Consider the following 19,314-nt stretch of genomic DNA (forward strand, 5'->3'; position numbering starts at 1 on the left):
ATTGTAGGGGATAGAAGAAGAGCACAGGAAGTGCATGTTAGGGGTTAGGAGTTAGAGGTGTTATAAGAGGAAGTGTTCTCGGAAGAGATGAGTTTTCAGGAGCTTCTTGAAGTTAGAGAGGGACGCCCCTGCTCTGATGGCGTGTGGTATGATGAGAACAGCCAGGACTGGGATCGCTTTGTGTGAATGGATGGATTTTACAACCTGATTAAGTTCCTGTAACTGAACTGGGATGGCGGCGTTCGTTGGAGGAGCGTAGCGGCCGAGAAGGAACGTAAACTTGTATTATGGTGTTTAGGTAGATGGTGCAGACCCAGTAGTCACTCTGTATGCAGCATTAGTGACTTGAATTTGATTCTGGAGGCCACAGGGAGCCAGTGGAGGTCACTGAGTAATGAAGTGACACGGGTCCTTTTGGGCTGATCAAAAACCAGACATGCTGCTGCGTTCTGAACCATTTGTAGGGGTTTCACCACACAAGCTGGAAGACCTGCTAGGAGGGCATTGCAATAGTCGATGCGAGAGATAACCATGGCCTGTACCAGAAGCTGGGTGGCGTACTGAGTGAGGTAGGGCCTGATTTTCCTGATGTTGTACAGAGCAAAGCGGCATGAACGAGAGACAGCAGTAACATGGTCTGAAAAGGACAGCTGGTCATCAATCATGACACCCAAGTTTCTCACCACCTTGGTTGGAGTGATGGTTGCGGAGTCAATTTGTAGTTTGATGTTATGGTGGATAGATTGCTTGGCTGGAATGACCAAGAGTTTAGTCTTAGAGAGACTGGCAATTTTCTGGCTAAAACTTGACAACTTAATAAATCTAGTACTCGGTGCTATAGTACTGTGATATCTGGTAACCGCAAATGAACATGGGCTATAGGTTTTGCATATTTGCCAAATAAACTCTTGACATAACCAGCTGGCAAACAATGAAGTGACGGCTCTTTTATGTCAAAAAAGAAAACATTTGAGCTGGCAGTTTGGTCACGGTGTCCACAAGAAACTTTTCAGAGGTCTGTTCTTCAGCAGCCACTATTCCTATAGTGTATAGTTGTTTTACAAGCAAGTTTACTGCTCAGATGTGGTAACAGTGTGGCTGCACTGCTTACTTTCTCTGTAATCACTCTTTTTAAATGAAAATACAGACAAAGTTCTTATGGACAGGTGGATGGGATCATAATCTGAGGACCAAAATGTCCTTAATAAAGTGACAACAAGTGACAAACAAACAAACAACAGTGTGCAGGATTTTTTGGTATTACAACCAATTGCTTAGCACAGCGTTTTCCCATTTACCTGTATTAATTTTTATTTTGTCTGATGATGTTTGGATCATAAAATTAGGATTTTAACTGCAGCTCGTTATGCGCAATGTTTTGATGAGAGGGTCTCCTGTGTGTTGTGCACGATGTACTTGTACAAGCACACAGGGTCACACGATACATATTCCGACTGCAGAAGGTGTAATGCATACAAGCCATAAAACATAGATGAAGAACAAGAATTAGAAGATGACTATAAAGAAGAAGACAGTTTGGTGGCTGTAATGTGCCAAGAAAGTGAAGAAGAGGGAGAAGACTGCAGTCCAGCGAAACAGTGTAAACAAAGTTTTATTCAAAACATTGCATTGTAAATGCAAATGGAAAGTTAAAAATATTTTTCTGCCCAAGGAAATTAACTCGACACATTTGTTTCACTTCACAGACCAAACCAGTCTTTCATTAGCATGTAGGTCAGCTCAGGTAGGAATAGTAGTTGAGACAGAGACACAGAAAGCAGTAACACGGGGATTTATTTTATAATCCCATTGTTGTGTTGATGGGTTTTTCTTTTCTTTGCTTTTGAGCTTGCCTTGAATTGCTGCCTGCGCCCTTGGAGAATCTGTCTGTGATATTTGGATACAGATTAAAAGATTTTGACTTGGACTTGAGTCAGAATGGTCTAATTGAAAAGGTTTGCAGATCAGTGTGCTTCTTTCTTTGCATCACACTGGCCTGTCTGCTCCTCCCTGAATCACATTTGTTTGTGCAGGAAGCCTCCTGAGTCGCTTTGCATCCACGAGTCACAGATGCAAATCAACATTTCCTTGATGTTGCTTTTTGTCCCCCCCCCACCCCCCAAGATAAATATCTAAAACCTCCTGAGCAAGTATGGTTCAGGGAAAACCTTTTCGATGACTTAAACAAGAGCTGTGGCATCTGTGGTGTACGTAACTGCAAAATCCCCGGTTCGAATCCAAACTGAGGCTCTTGTTTCACAACAGATCACAGAAAACAGCGTCTGGCCAATAACGAGGTGTGCAACACAATCTTACTTTATCAAAAAATTCCCATCCTGTATGTTCTGACTTTCTCTCTTTGTATATCTCATATGCCTGTTAGTTGCAAGGGACATGCACAATGTTTATTTTATTTTGTCACATTGCTCTGGTTATTCTTTTTCAATGATCTTCTGTATCTTCTATGCTAATGTGTTTGGTAGTTATTTTGTAGTTGTTCTTCTGGTCAATAACAAAATCAGATTTTTGTCCCCTTTTGATTAAACCTTTATTGCAGTGGTTCTTTTTCTGTCATGCCCCCCTTCCCCTTCAGAAGCGAAGGAAAGTACATGCCCCTCCACCACATGTGAATTGAATTCTTATCATTAATAATATTGGGGAGGGAGAAATTATTAAGGTCAGCACAATATTACCGGCAAAGATCTACATAAATCATATTCATTCAGCTTAACCCCATATTTCATTCACGACCCTCTGCAGTGGCTCTGTGCTTTTTGTGCTTGATTACCTGTGCATATATATATAAACTAATCTCACTCATTAAATATATTTCCCATGCTATGTGATACAGTGCCACTAACTATTTTCCTGGTAGGTCAATAGGCTTGATATTATATACAGTGGCAGGATAAAGTATGGGAACCCCTTGAAATTACCTGGATTTCTGCATAAATTGGTCATAAAATGTGATCTGATCTTCATCTAAGTCACAACAATAGACAAACACAGTCTGCTTAAACTAACACCACACAAACAACTATATGTTTTCATGTTTTTATTGAACAAACCATGTGAACATTCACAGTGCTGGGTTTCCTGCAGTTGCAGGTCAGACCTGAAGAACAGTCAGGAGGAATTTTGGACCATTCCTCTTTTCAAAACAGTTTAACTTCTGCAATATTCTTGGGATGTCTGGTGTAAATCGCTCTCTTTAGGTCATGCCACAGCATCTCAATCGGGTTGATGTCAGGACTCTGACTGGGCCACTCCAGAAGGTGTATTTTCTTCTGCCAAAGCCAATCTGTTGTTGATTTACTTCTGCGCTTAGGCTTGTTGTTGTTGAACTTCAGCTGGCGGACAGATGGCCTTACATTCTCCTGCAAAATTTCTTGATAAACTTCGGAATAAATTTTTTCGTCGATGATAGCAACCCTTCCGGGGCTTAAGGCAGTGATGCAGCCCCAAACCATGATTACCCCTCCACCATACTTTACAGTTGGGATGAGGTTTTGATGTTGGTATGCTGTGCATTTTTTCCTCAACACATAGGGTTGTGTGTTCCTTACAAACTACTCAACTTTTGTTTCATCTGTCCACAGAAAATTTTACCTTTAGTGCTGTGGAACATCCAGGCGCTCGTTTGCAAACTTCAGACGTGCAGCAATGTTTTTTTGGACAGTAGTTCCTCTGTGGTGTCCTGCCATGGACTCTATTCTTGTTTTTGGTATTGTTGAGTCGTCAACAGAGATGTTAGCATGTTCCAGAGATTTCTGTAAGCCTTCAGCTGACACTCTGGGATTCTTCCTAACACCTTATTGAGCATTCAGCGCTGTGCTCGTGCAGTCATCTTTGTAGGACCACCACTCCTAGGGAGAGTAGCAACAGTGCTGAACTTAACTAATTTATAGACAGTTTGTCTTACCGGATCAGCCATTGCTTCATGAGAATAGCAAAATTAAAATTGGTTTGTGTTTTTAAAGGAGCAGAGCAGCTCTAATCAACACCTCCAATCTCGTCTCATAGATTGGACTCCAGGATGGCTGACTTCTGACTCCAATTAGCTTTTGGAGTCATTAGCCCAGGGGTTCACGTACTTTTTCCACCCTGCACTGTGAATGTTTACACTGTTTGTTTAGTACAAACATAAAAACATATAATTGTTTGTGTGGTACTAGTTTAAGCAGACTGTGTTTATCAATTGTTGTCACTTAGAGGAAGATCAGATCACAGTTTAAATATCAGTCTAAATATTTTCTCCTGAGGTTAGCGGAGGCGCTAACACTGCAGGAAACACTGGTAGTTGGATGGGAAGATGTACTCATTCATGTTTTATGTTGTTGAACTTTTCCTGAAACATGAGAAACAATATAATTGAAAAATAACTTTAGCATTACAGGTCATTAAACTTCATCGTCTCCCTCTCTGTCTTTATAGAGAAGGACTACAGCAGCCTCTGTGAGCGGCAGCCTATCGGACGCTTACTGTTCCGACAGTTCTGCGAGACTCGACCTGAACTGAGACGCTGCGTCAAGTTCCTGGACGCTGTGGTAAGAAGAGAGAGAGAATGTGTGTGTGTGAGCGTGATGGGTTGGAGAGTTTGAGCTTTTAGTCCCAAATGCCCCTTTTCCATGACTACTAGTGTGGAAAGACAAAAAAGGAATGAAGTGTGTGTGTGTGTGTGTGGGAATGAGAGAGGGGGGTGGGGCTCTTAAGGACTTGTGCTTCTTTCTTCCTCGAAATGCTCCTCAGTTCCTGTTATAGACGGGAGGGAGGCATGTGTATGTGTATAAGAAGAGAGAGGTGTGTGTCGTCTTGTTTTCTTCCTTAAAATCATCCTCATCATTGTGCTGTGTTGAGAAGGAGGGAGGCAGGTGCCAAACATTTCCCAAACTTCTTTGAAAAATAAAACGTCAACACAGTACGGGGTTACAACTTGTTCACCAACAAGAATGTAATTTAAGGGATTTAAAATAAAGAATTATAACGGCAAAAAGCGGGACATCACAATAAAGAACATTTTCTCAATTAGCCATGCAGATACTTTTCGTTTTATCGACTGAACCATATACAGTTAAGTATCTATACTTGAGATTGTACATACATATCTATATGCAACTTACCAAGAACAATCCTTACAGTTAACCTGTTTTATTGTTTTATTATTGGCATTTTATCAAAGATGCTCACAAGTCTTTGAGCTAGAGTCCAAGTCAAGTCTCAAGTCTCTTGTGGTTATTATGAATTCTGTATCACCTGCTGCGTTCAATCCAGGTTGCTAATAAAACTGCATAGCTATAAGGAATTCTGTAACTGTAACCTGTTTTTCACTTACAGAGCACAACCATGTAATGTGCAATGCAATTATTGACACCTTAAACTACTGTAAGTCAACACACTCCCCAGACTCTTAAACCCAGTGTAACGTTAACTAAGTAAAACTGTGACGTTGCATAATCAACAATAAACCTGTAACCTGTTTTTAATTTACAGAGCACAACCTGTGCAATGCAGTTAATGACAGCTTAAACTACTGTAAGTCAACACATCCTCATGACTCTCAAACCAGTGTAACGTTATAACGAAATAAAACTGTATGGTTACATGATCAACAATAATCCTCTTTCTAGCCAACGGTAATAATTAACATGATGGCAATCAGCGGGACGTAATGATTACGGCCTGAAGCAAGAAGCAAGCTAACGTTAGATGGCCAATGCTGAGCTAAACATGTTTACTCACCACAGGTTATTAACCTATTTGTCTTCAGTGCGTCTTTGTTTGGGTCTTGTTTTATGAAGTTTTAAAGCCAAAGTTTATGATGAATGGCTCAGCAGCTGCCGGTGTTTGTTGTCCTCTCTCACGTGCAGCCGCGCGCAGCTGATACTATGTGTTACGTAGGCAGGTTATAGGTAACGGAGGGAGGGGAATAACGGCAAGCTCATCAGACGTTTCCTAAAAATAAACATTGTTCACGAGTCCCGCACCTCGAGTCCGATTCGAGTCTGAAGTCTTTTGAGGACGAGTCTCAAGTCGAGTCTCAAGTCACTGTGTGTGCGACTTAAGTCCCCATCACTGCATTGTATATATTTTAGACATGCACCTTATTGATAAGATTATTATATTATCTTATTTTGAGATGTCTGTGTCTTAAGTCTTCATACCTAAATGACAAAATTGGTCCTTTATCAGTGTTTTCCAACATGACCCATATTGGTCACCTGTATAGTCAAGGTCTGGTGAAGTGTAGGCCTATGGCTGAGAAAGGTTCGGCGTTGGCCTGTAGACCAGGATGTGCGGTCTGAGGGGGGCATGGCGGCTTGAGCCTCTAGTTAAACCCTTAAACCTGTTCCCAGACCTTTGCGGCGTCATGACATTTATGTAGTACTATAGTAGAAATTAGTAATATTTATAATTTTTCATGTCAATTGACCCTTTGCTAAGCCCAGAATACGCAGCTGGCCAATCACAGGGCAGTATAGGACTCACTCTAACTGAGGTCCAACACTTTTATGGCTCCGCGACATTGACTCGTATGCAAAAGGCGTCGTTTTTCTAGCTTTTTTTTGCTGTATTTGGCCAAGATATGGTGAAACACTGTTCCTGGGACACTTGTAATAATTACAGTTGCTACCCAGAGAGGTTGAAAGGCGAAGTACGATTTATTCCCTTGCCGAAACCTTAAAGAAATCCAGAAAAATGTAGGCTGTGGATTGTTCCTAATGTAATGTTAGTTAGCTCACACTAGCTAACTTACTACTGAATGTAACGTAATAAAGCCCTACTGTTGTGCTTTTTAATGATTGTAATATTAAATAGAGAGCTACCCAGCTTTACAGGAACAGTTAGGGGCGTGGCATAGCGCAGGGTACATTGTGTATTTGAATTGCTTACATTCTACTTTCATGGATTCCTGTAACATTTAGCTTGTGTAAACAAGAACAAATTGTAAGTAAGACCTTAATTTTAACATCAGTCTTTATGCTAACAATGATGCTATGCTATGACCTGTTCCCTGTTATAGTGTGCTTGTATAATATTTTATTGTTTGTACTGTCAACTTCAGTGTTCATACATGCGTGGTACAAATCGGGAAGGAATAAGTACTGCCCAATCCTTCCCTAATGAAAGGGGAGCAGCCAATCATAAGAGACTCTACTGGGAGGGGGTGCGGCTTGAGGTGCCACAGGCCGCAGCCGGACCAGTTTACAATGCCTCCCAAATGTTTTGAACCACAGCATCCCTTTATAATGATTTTTTTAAGGCACTCCTCAATGCCTCTCTGAAGACAAAGTTAATCTCTATCGTACAGAATTCTTAAAGACTTATAATTTAAACCTGCACAAATAAAACCAAAACAATCTGCATGAGAAACCACCACAGGTATGTGTTTTGTGATTTGGGTGAACTGACCCATTACAGAAGCTGCATTTTTGAAGTTATTTTACAGGCAGCTGGTGGAAGTAAATTGGTGAGCTGGTTCTCATGTAGTGGCCTTTGATGCAGGGAAGTTTAATTATCCTGAAATGCCTCCAACACTTGACTTTTGGAGTGAGGAGGAAGTGGAGTTTAATATCTGTGTAATGAAATACATGAACTTTTGACTTCTGGGAGCAAAGGAGAGAAAACTGCGTCAGTGTGTTGCCCTCTCCTACCTCCCATGTTGAATCCTTGACACACACACATACACACACACACACACACACACACAAAACAACACACTTTTTGGTGACCTCAATTTTCACAGTGAACGGCTCGCTGCTCTCTTTTGCTCACTTGAGGAATGTTTTAGTTCCCCTGTTTTATTCACACCGGTGTGTGTGTGTGTGTGTGTGTGTGTTTGTTTGGTTGCACAGTTCATAAATTATAAACCGTAGTTTCCTCCTTCACTTTCAGTGTACACTATACTGATCATGCACACACACAAAGACAAATGTTGCTTTGAAGTCTCTTCTGCCTGTTTCTGGTGACACTCGTAGACTGTATATAAGAAGTGGACGTAGTCATCGTGACTTCACCCGTTGGTTTGTGGACTGCCGAGTTTGGCTGATAGGGCGCCGCCATGTTGATTTGTTGCAACCAGCGGCACCGGACGTGACCATATTTGGACGAGATGGTGGAGCAAATGGCCGTGTGGGGAGCTAGCTAGCTTGCTTATTTTGTCTAGCGAACAACAGTCTTAAAACAAAATGTACTCACCAGAGAAAATGAACAGCCAACTCCTAATAAGCTTTTTCAACGGCGCTGGTTAAATTTACACAGTGCCGTGGGTACGAGTCACTCTCGCCTGATTGACGCCAGGTTATAATCTCATTATTAATCACTTATTTATGAATATATGGACATCAAACCACCTCATCTCATCATCATCTGTCCTTGACATCCACTCACAGCTTTCACAGCCTTTAGCCTAGTTGTTTTTTGTAATGTTCAAATGTTTTTATTAAAGGAGTGTATGTTGAAGTGTCAACCTCGAGAGGAAAAGTCAGAGGATCATCAAAGTTTTAAGCAAACACAAACTCTTAGCAACCTCTGGGCACCAAGCATAACTGAGTACCAATCTATGCAGCAGATGTAGAGCTATTTAACTGGATAAGTGTAAACCTTTACCTGCTGATGGCTTTACATGAAGTTTCAGCGCATTATAATAATCAGTAGGCTTTATCCACCGGGGACCATGAATGTCTCTTCACAATGTCATGGTAATCCATCTATTGGTGAGATTCTTTATTGGCCCAAGTATAAGATGGCCATGGGTATAAGACAACCACCCACCATTTTCCAACAGATATTGGTGTATTTTAAGGATATTTGAGGGTTGTGTCCCTGATCAAGACACTTAACCCCTAGTTGCTCCAGAGGCGTGCGACCTCTGACATATACAGTATAGCAATTATAAGTCGCTTTTGATAAAAGTGTCAGCTAAATGTAATATAATAATGTCCATGGTGGCAGGAAAATCTGTTATATGAGCAAAGCCAAGTTTAACCAAACTCTTGTACGTGAAACTTGGCTTCCTAGGAAACCCTTTGGACTCTATAAAGGCTCAAAGAAAACACTCGAAGAAGACCCTCACAGAAAACTCGCTAGTTTAGCAACATTAAAGCCACTAACAAGCCATCAGTGTTGGGCAGTGAGACCGTGGGAGGGCAAGACCGAGTCAAGACCAGTTCCCCACATTACATGACACACAATAAAATGTGGAACCAGATCATAGGTACTTCTTGTAATCTGAAAGATCCACATTCACATTAAAACACCCACATATAAACACTAAGAGCTGAAAACAACGTAAGCATCTTTATTCAACACTCATTTTCCATGCTGACCGTCGCGGGGAGGGGGGACAGTCGTTAACGGTAACAACACATTTTTAATTAGGGTTATTGGTTGCATTTGAAGCAATATGGTTTACATCCAGTCAAAGTTAGGATGTTAACAAATCAGACGATGCAAAAGCAATTTATTGATATTCCCAAAGTTATGGTCTTGAAATAAAATCCCTGAGTCCTCAATGTCCGAGACGGAGACAAGACTGAGTACAAATGCGGTCGAGTCCGAGACGAGACAAAGACCATCAAAAAGTGCTCTTAAGAACGGCCTCGAGACCAAGACCGGTCTCGAGTACTACGACACTAGAAGCACTTCCGTATGACAGCGACATCATGTACCAATCCTTGGGCTAATGCCTGCGACTTTGCGCAGGGGAATAAAGACAGATTGAGTTTACTTTTTATTGTGTCCCGTGAAACACCTCTTGTGAGAAGGATCAGGGTCCAGCCTGGCCACCTCTTCCTGTAGTGAGGAGGAAACTATGACATGTAGTGGCATAAACTTGTTTCCATAGAGTGATCTCTACACATCAAAAAGTAATTTAAAAGGACATGGTTTTTTTTTTACCATGTTGTAATAATAGATGTCGTGAACTACTTTTGCCATGTTGCTGTAGCTTAGCTTGCTACTGTACATTTCCCTGGGGGGTTGCTTCAGTGTAAAGCTTCATTTAATGTAGAGTAACTGGTAGCTTAGCTCACAACATTTTTCAAGTAGCTTGCCCAACACTGCAACCCATAATACAGAACTCTTGTAGGAGCCGACTACTCTCTCCATTCAAAGAGAAAATGTTGCTGTGAAAACATAAATGTATCTAGGGCTGGGCAATAAAACAATAATGATAATTATCGCAATATAATTTTCCTCAATAGCAATATAATAAATGTTCAATATATCGTCAATAAACATTTGCTTTAATTCATTTGAATCACAAACAAATTAGCACCTAATTTTTCTATTGAAATATTTATTTTGTTGAAAAAAAGAGGCCTGAAAAAGATTAACTAATCATATTTGTTGAAAAAGATAATAATTTTGAATGTTCTAGCTCCGATTTGTGAAGTGATCCACTGTTTGCAATCAAGTGTTTGTCACATTCTGACCATAAAGAAATGTTTATCCACATAATTAACCATCTGGTTTCTTCAATTTTCACTCAGGAGCAAAAATCTGCTTTTAAACTTGAAAGAAATAACGATTTGACATTTATCGTGATAATTATCAATATCGATATGATATGTGATATGATCTGAAATGTTTTTACCGTGATAACCTTTTTGGCCATATCGTCCAGCCCTAAATGTATCCTTCTCAAATGTGATACCGCCTCCCCTTTTCAAATGTAACATACAGAAAAACTCTTAAAATTGGGACAATCGCTGCTAAAAGTCTAAGCAATTCAAATACATAATTCAGGTTGGACTGTATCATAATCATGAGTTGTACGTGAGGTTATTCTGTTGTGTATACCTTCCGTCTCTGACGTGTGAAGTGTATGTTTGTCAGTCAATCAATGGGTCTGTGAGTGGAATTGGAGAGGTTAATGAAGACCTATTCTATCAATCCGTCTGTCTGTGGGGACGCAGCCAGGCTCCACTCTGACTGACCAGCTCAGCCAAACTGGTTTCCAGCTTTCAGTCGTCCAGTGGATACAACTCGCATACGAAGCAATTATGTTCTCTTTTACCCCACAACCGCTTCCCGTCTCTTCTCCGAGACCTGTGCGAGAGAACGAGATGGAGAGGGAAAATGAGATTTGAACCGTCTCCGCTGTCACTTAGCATTAGTTTACAGCCTCTCGCTGTGAGAAGGGAGGAAGCACTTTGGAGTTTTCCAGTCAGCCTCAGTTTACTGCAAGTCATTCAGAGGGATGTTTGATGTGAGGGGGAGATGATACAATCAGTTCATGTACTGCAGGGTGTGGAACAGGCCTCGCAAAACTCGTCAATTAAATCTTAAATTGGGTTTTCTGAAGTCAAGGCCTTGAGAGGTCTTCAGTGGACATCCAGAGAGCTGGTTGTACAGCTGAGCATCCAATATTATTGTTTATTGACTTGCAGTGCAAAATGAAAAATAATCCAAGCTGATGAAAAACAAACAAGACATTGAAATTTTCGTTTTGCACATGAAGAATTTTTTACTGATGTAATGCATGCACGGTTCATGAAATATTGTTTTATTATTTTGCATACACATTGATATTGGCTACAGATTTAATTAATAGTGTGATGCTGTTTTTAACCACATTGCTCAGCTCTAAGCCAGTGGTGTCAGTAGAAACAGAATAGTTTGCATGCTTTGCTCCAACTTGCGTGTTAGTCGTTACTCGTTGCGTTATATCGTTCGATTCTTCGTCATATAGTCGGCAGGTAAAATAACAAGCCCCTCAAATACTGTACATACTACAGTACTTTGATGTACTTTTGACACAGTTTTTTAACTTTCACACTACACTGCTCAACAGATCCAGAGTCCATTCTCCTATATTTTATCGCTGAATATTTTGAATATCTTTTCTAGTAACAAAGAAACGTTCTCTTGAGCCCAAATATTCAGGAGGCAGCTCGCTTTGTTGTGAGTCCAGGTTTGTCTAGTCAACATTTTGGTAGCAAGTGCATTACAAGTTCACCAGTCACCAAAACAGCGTGAGAAAACATTTTTTAACCATTGAAATGACACAGACGATAGTACGCTTCTTGTTATTGGTTGGAATGGTGTTCAAACCAGAAATGAACCGCTCCAGAGTTCACTTCACAGCGGTCTGAGACCACCCCTTTTGTGTTTGGTTGTTTGGTTTGCACCAGAGTTCGAGAATGCCCAAATTAACAGCACAAAGGGAGTTCCGGCTCAGTCGGACTAAACAAGGCTGTTGGGAAGCCGGCTTCATTTCATTCCTGCACTTTTATTTCAATAAGACCTATCTCACAATGCCACAGCAAAAAACATAAAAAATAATTCACACAATCAGTGAAAGTGACTAACAACCCGAGTGAACTATGTTTTATTATTCATTATTTTTCCATCTCCATCTCATATCAAGCTCTTGCACCCCAACTTTTCCATCTGTTTATAAATACCAGTTTCTGTGGATGTTTTTCATACAGTCGACTGCGTTTATACATTTGGACCTCAGTAAACTGCATCTCCCGCTCAGTTTGTCTTGATGTGTTTTTTCTGCAGGCGGAGTACGAGGTGACTCCAGATGAGAAGAGGAAGGAGTGTGGTCAGGAACTCCTCGATAAATACTTCAACCCAAAGGTAGCTGCAGATTTCATTGACCTCTGTCACTTTCTGTTTCCATGTGGTTTCAGGAGCAGTTTTTAAGGATTTTAATGATGCTATTGCATGTACTTTATTCAACTGTGTAATCGTTGACTATTTACCGAATCACATCAATAATCTTTAATCTTAATTTTTAAATTTATGTTCAACTGGATCCATAGAAACATCACAAAATCTGCACACTGTAACTTGTACAGAAAATGATTTTGTCCATGTTATAAATGTATGCTAAATAAAAACCAACTTGACTTCAGCTAGATATTTTATCCCTTTTAAAGTTTTGTGCAAAGTTATTGATGTATGAAATTGTGCCTGATGCAACATTCTGATATTTGAGATTTGGCAGCTGGACATGAGTCAGTTTAATGCAAAAAAACAGCAGATTCATACTACTTCTTTCCATGATGTGAATCTATAAATGTGCTTACTTACTTACTTACTTACTTTATCCAGTCTTACAACCACTCAAAGCGCTTTACACTACATGTCACATTCACCCAAAGCACACATACGCCGATCTTTCATGAATGCACCATCAAGGAGAGAAAATAATATTTGATGTTAGAAATCTAATTCACATATCTGAAACCACCGGCCCTTTAAACATAAACTTTTTACAGCAAAAGCACAGGGACAATACACAGCAATTATTAATTATACTATATATGCAGTCCTTGGCTACCTAAAGTTTTCTGTCTCTCTGTGTGCTTCAGTTTTTCACCTGCATCTGTCTGTATCTGTGTACATGCATGTCTGAACGTGCAGACATCTGCGGAGTGTTGAGGACAATCATCTCACAGCACCCTCTTAAACCCAGTTTATCCGGCTTTCCTCTGTGAGTCACCTTGTTTACAGGGACCTAATGCTTTGGGTGTTTTTTTGCGGTGCAGTCGGATGACCACGTGCCTGAGGTGGAGGAGGCCATGATGGCTCAGTGCACCGAGAGGCTGCAGCAGGAGGCCTGCAAAGAGCTCTTCAAGGACTGTACCAAGTAAGATAATAAGGGTTTCTCTTTTTTTATGTAGCCCCTTTCAGACAAGCAATCAGGCACGACGCTCAGTCAGACGTCATGTCCTTGGTCTTATTTCTGGAAATTTCAGTGGAGTTTACATTCTGTGATTACACATGTTGGATTTCGTAAACCTGCAGTGTGACACTCCCATTTTTGCAGTGAGAGTAATTACACAAACACTGATGACTCACGCTCATGACGTATGCCTACACGTGAGCTCGCCCCAGGTTCACGTTTAAAAATATAGAGAAATTTCCACAGTTCCACGACAGTAGTCCATTATTATTATTTTTAGGTAGTCCCTTCTCACAAGGAAAAGTGTTTCTTTTTTTATCTGGGGCATCATAAACTTTTCTTGGACATTTATTCATTTAGCTGACGGAGTGGGGGATTGAACCCGGGTCTCTCACACCAAAGGCATGTGTTCATCCATTGCGCCATCGCCACTCCACACAATGTGACCAAACTATTCTCAAATAAATAAACAATATACAATTCCCAATGGCGGATCATGGAGCTCACTACGTGGCTCTTAGTCGCTCCCTCTACAGCTCTGTCAAACCATCACTAGGAGGCTTAATCAGCATCAGCAACTCATTTGGCGAGGGCTTGAATGTAACAGATGTTCATGTACCCCCCAACCGGTCGAGGCAGATGGCCGCCCACCCTGAGCCATGGTTCTGCTCGAGGTTTCTGCCTCTTAAAAGGAATTTTTTCCTTGCCTCTGTCACCTAGTGCTGCTCTTGGTGGGAACTGTTGGGTTTTTGTAAATATCATCAGAGAGTACGGTCTAGACCTGCTCTTTTATGAAAAGCGCTCTGAGATAACTGTTGTTGTGATTTGGCGCTATATAAATAAAATTGTATTGAATGTATTTCTAAATCAAACTTTTTCACATCAAGGACCCCTAAAATGATACAAATTAGACCACGGACCCCCATTTGATAGAATTTTTGCTTTGAGATGTTCTATAACAGAAAGTGGATGAAACCTGTGACCCATGTAGTCATGCATTCTGTCATTGTGTTACTTATGGATGGAATTTTTTATTTGTCTTGTTTAGTTTTTTGTTTATGTTGTTTTTTTTTCTGATGTACTATGTATGTGTGTCTGAAAATTATAACGAAAATAAATTGTTCCACTTTCTGATGGGCACCCCATGGAACCCCTAAGGGTCCCCGGACCCCACTTTGAGAACCACTGGTGTAAATGTCCTGCACTCCATCTTTAAAGCTGAATTCTAATATTTTTAGACTAAAATAACTTATTAATTTAATTGATATAAAAGGGATCCCCACGAGGGTCCATGTGGTACTGATGAGCATGATGACTTGGTTCATTTGTAATAAATCAGTGACCAGATGAATTGAACAACAGGTGTGAAAGTGACCCTCAGACTGTAAACACAGGCAGAAAATCAGCTGCAATTGAACAGAAATCATAAATACTAAATTAAATTATGTGTATTAGTTTACACTGTGGCATATTTGGGAAATTGAATGAGATTTAGGCAAACCACAGCAAATACTACTGAATTTAATCTCAACAGATTGAATTGTGAAAACATACCAGGTTTGATCCCTTCATACAAAGTGCATCAGTGATCGGTGTTAGCTCGTATCCCAAAATATCCCATCCCTCATCTCTTTCTCCCTTTCTCTCTGTGAGGTTTCTGTTCTCTGGACACTTAAATAGAAATCCTGTGGCGCCGCTACAATCACACATTGAAAGCTTGGCACTTGTTTATGAACACTGACCTGAATGTCAGCTCTGTCCCTGCTTCTGGTTTTGGCAGAGTTTCAAGTCTTTCATGTAACAAGTCCAAGTGAAGTCACGAGTCACTGTTACTTCGCTTGCTGCATCGGGGAGTGAGGACGCAATGTGTTTAAAAAGAAGTTCTAAATAAGATGTTCTTGTCTGTACTTGTGTTCTCGTGGACTGTCATCAGTCCCAGTTCAAAGTCTTCTTTTTGCCAACGGTCCAAATGCCTGGGAATGTTCTTGCTCCATAGATTTTAATGAGAGTGCTTTGTGAGCTGACTTGTGTAGACTTGGGGGTAGAGGAGTATCCCAGCATGCATTTTCTATCAACAGGACGTGACATGCCCTGCCGCTAATATCGTTTCAGGCAGTTTTCTTGAGAATCTCTCTCTAAACTGTATCATCTGACTGTCCAGCCACCACAAACCAGATGAAAGAAGATCTCAGTTGAGTTCTGTTCATGAACTCATCTTCACTCAATAAGCTTAATGAGCACAAAGAGTGGTTTGCTCTTGGATTTACCTCTCAGGTTACATACAGGCTGTCCTGCCTTATGGGCTGTGTAGCCCGCAGGAACTGCTGTAACCTGCAGACACTACACAGGGCTGATAAAGCTAATTACCAATATAGTTTTCAGGTTAAAAACCAATTTTGATATATATTATTGATCACAAGTCAAAAGTGAAGCAGAGTTTTGTTTTTTATAAAGATATCAGATATGTATAAAACAAAATACAATAGAGTTACAATACAGTGGTTTCTACAGCATTTATATTTATTCATTATTACAGAATAACCCATCTTATCATGATAACAAAATACGGTCTTGATGAAAACTCGCTCTGCTAAGTTTTTGGACATGTGAGGACCCATACCAGGCCGCTATTGGTCGATTAGTGTCCATTGTAACCTGTTCTCACTCCCAAGTCACTACATATGGACACATGGTCAAGAACCCTTAGCGTCATCGTTCACCAAACTGGGGGAAGCCCATTTACAAACCCTAGAAGCAGATGTATAATAAATAACAGAAAAGTCAGAGTAAGGACGTGGACAGGTGGACGGTTGGGCCAGAAACCTGTAAGTTGCACTAAGTTATGTAAGTAAATTCACGTCAGTAACATAGTTATTCTTAACTGATCTTTTCCTAAATGTAAGTAAGTAAGTAGTTTTGGTGTCTAAACCAAGCGGGAAGCTTCCGGTCACAGAACTGATGCAAACGCAGAAGTCCCTTAAACCTGCATTCTATTGAACAGCCAGCAGGGGGCGACTCTTCTGGTTTCAAACAGAAGTCCGGTTCCATTAGAAATGAGGTAAAATGTTGCTTCTTCTCAGCTGATTTATTACCTCAGTAAACACTTTCCTGATGAGTTTATGGTCTAAATCAATAGTTTCAAGTCTTCTTCAACACAGCATGATGTTCATTTAGTAAATTATGGTCCCATTTAGAGGAAAATAGACCATAAATGAGAGTATGCTTCAGGGCGGGATTATCTGTGATTGACAAGTCGTTACCATGGAAACCTGTCAATCAGGCTAGAGTGACTCGTACCCACGGCAATGTGTAAATTTAACCAGCGCCGTTGAAAAAGCTTATTAGGAGTTGGCTGTTCACTTTCTCTGGTGAATGTTTAATTTTAAGCCTGTTGTTCGCTAGACAAAATTGTCAGCTAACATGAATTATAGATGCACCTAGCTAAGCAAGCTAGCTAGCTTCACACACAGCCATTAGCTCCACCATCTCGTCCGGTGCCGCTGGTTGCAACAAATCAACATGGCGGCGCCCTGCCGGCCAAACTCGAGGCTTCTATACGGCAGTCCACAAACCAACGGGTGACGTCACGATGACTACGTCCATTTCTTATATACAGTCTATGGTCTGAACATAACCAAATTGCGACGTTTCACATCATTAAACAGTAGTTTTAGTTTTTTAGTATTGGGAGTTAGAGCTACAGTAGGCGGGGGTGTTTGGCGAATAGGAATATGATTACTGAAAAACATCATAATTACTTTAAAACGTCACAAAAAGAACAGGTCATGTAATTGTCTTCTGGTCAACCACCTAAGAACGCAGATCATTGTGAAAGTTAAATATTGCGATATTGACATACAGGTGCTGGTCATATAATTAGAATATCATCAAAAAGTTGATATATTTCAGTAATTCCATTCAAAAAGTTAAACTTCGATATTATATTTATTCATTACACACAGACTGATATTTCAAATGTTTATTTCATTTAATTGTGATGATTAAAACTGACAAATAATCCCAAATTCAGTATCTCCAAAAATTAGAATATTACTTAAGACCAATACAAAAAAAGGATTTTTAGAAATGTTGGCCAACTGAAAAGTATAAACATGAAAAGTATGAGCATGTACAGCACTCAATACTTAGTTGGGGCTCCTTTTGCCTGAATTACTGCAGCAATGCGGCGTGGCATGGAGTCGATCAGTCTGTGGCACTGCTCAGGTGTTATGAGAGCCCAGGTTGCTCTGATAGTGGCCTTCAGCTCTTCTGCATTGTTGGGTCTGGCGTATCGCATCTTCCTCTTCACAATACCCCATAGATTTTCTATAGGGTTAAGGTCAGGCGAGTTTCCTGACCAATTAAGAACAGGGATACCATGGTCCTTAAACCAGGTACTGGTAGCTTTGGCACTGTGTGCAGGTGCCAAGTCCTGTTGGAAAATGACCATCACTGACTGTGGAAACTTTACACTGGACTTCAAGCAACGTGGATTCTGTGCCTGGAATGCGACAGCTGAAACCCATGTCTTGCATACGTCTGTGCGTGGTGGTTCTTGAAGCACTGACTCCAGCTGCAGTCCACTCTTTGTGAATCTCCCCCACATTTTTGAATGGGTTTTGTTTCACAATCCTCTCCAGGGTGCGGTTATTCCTATTGCTTGTACACTTTTTTCTACCACATCTTTTCCTTCCCTTCAACTCTCTATTAATGTGCTTGCACACAGAGCTCTGTGAACAGCCAGCCTCTTTAGCAATGACCTTTTGTGTCTTGCCCTCCTCGTGCAAGGTGTCAATGGTCGTCGTTTGGACAGCTGTCAAGTCAGCAGTCTTCCCCATGATTGTGTAGCCTATAGAACTAGACTGAGAGACCATTTAAAGGCTTTTGCAGGTGTTTTGAGTTAATTAGCTGATTAGAGTGTGGCACCAGGTGTTTTCAATATTGAACCTTTTCACAATATTCTAATTTTCTGAGATACTGATTTGGGGGGTTTTCATTAGTTGTCAGTTATAATCATCAAAATAAAAGGAATGAACACTTGAAATATATCAGTCTGTGTGGAATGAATGTATACATTATACAAGTTTCAGTTTTTGAATGGAATTACTGAAATAAATCAACTTTTTGATTATATTCTAATTATATGACCAGCACCTGTATGGTTGTCAGACACCTCTGCCCCACGGGGTTCAGTGGACAGAATTACTTGATTTTCAAAATAATTTCTGTTTTAATGAACATCATAGATTAGGACCAAATAATACTAATAATAGAATCAAGTGACTGGACATATAATTTACTAACTCAGTTAGTCACTTAGTGTGACTCTTTGATTTCCTTATTGTACACACATTTATGCACAATACACATAATTACAGAACAGAGCAGCTTTAGCCCTGGAGCCTTATGCCTTGCTTTTGTAACACTGGATTTGTTCTCCAGTACTTCCTAAATGAGGAAGTTGAGTTCATAACGGTTGAGAGCCCTCTCTTAATGTGGTTGGAAAATATTGCTGTGATGCAGAGCTAAATGTGCACTGGATTCAAATCAAGAAGAGTCGGGGTGCAGTCAGAATTAAGAAGAAAATAAAGACTTTACCTAAAAGACAAACAGGAGATTAATACATATAGGATGGAGAGAAAAATATTCTAATAAAAGAGTTTGCTGTTAATTCC

The 19,314-nt window shown here is 40.4% G+C and overlaps 1 protein-coding gene across 1 annotated transcript in view; it reads left to right on the forward strand.

Annotated features, from left to right (window-relative positions):
* Positions 1-19,314, forward strand: part of grk6 (G protein-coupled receptor kinase 6) — a 76,040-nt gene that overhangs the window by 31,547 nt on the left and 25,179 nt on the right. Inside the window, exons 3-5 of the mRNA XM_046039661.1 lie at positions 4,435-4,547; positions 12,511-12,588; positions 13,503-13,603. Coding sequence (XP_045895617.1) covers positions 4,435-4,547; positions 12,511-12,588; positions 13,503-13,603 — 292 coding nt within the window. The remainder of the gene's footprint in view (positions 1-4,434; positions 4,548-12,510; positions 12,589-13,502; positions 13,604-19,314) is intronic.

The sequence above is a fragment of the Micropterus dolomieu genome, linkage group LG23, assembly GCF_021292245.1.
Source record: "Micropterus dolomieu isolate WLL.071019.BEF.003 ecotype Adirondacks linkage group LG23, ASM2129224v1, whole genome shotgun sequence".
Classification (NCBI taxonomy): Eukaryota; Metazoa; Chordata; class Actinopteri; order Centrarchiformes; family Centrarchidae; genus Micropterus; species Micropterus dolomieu.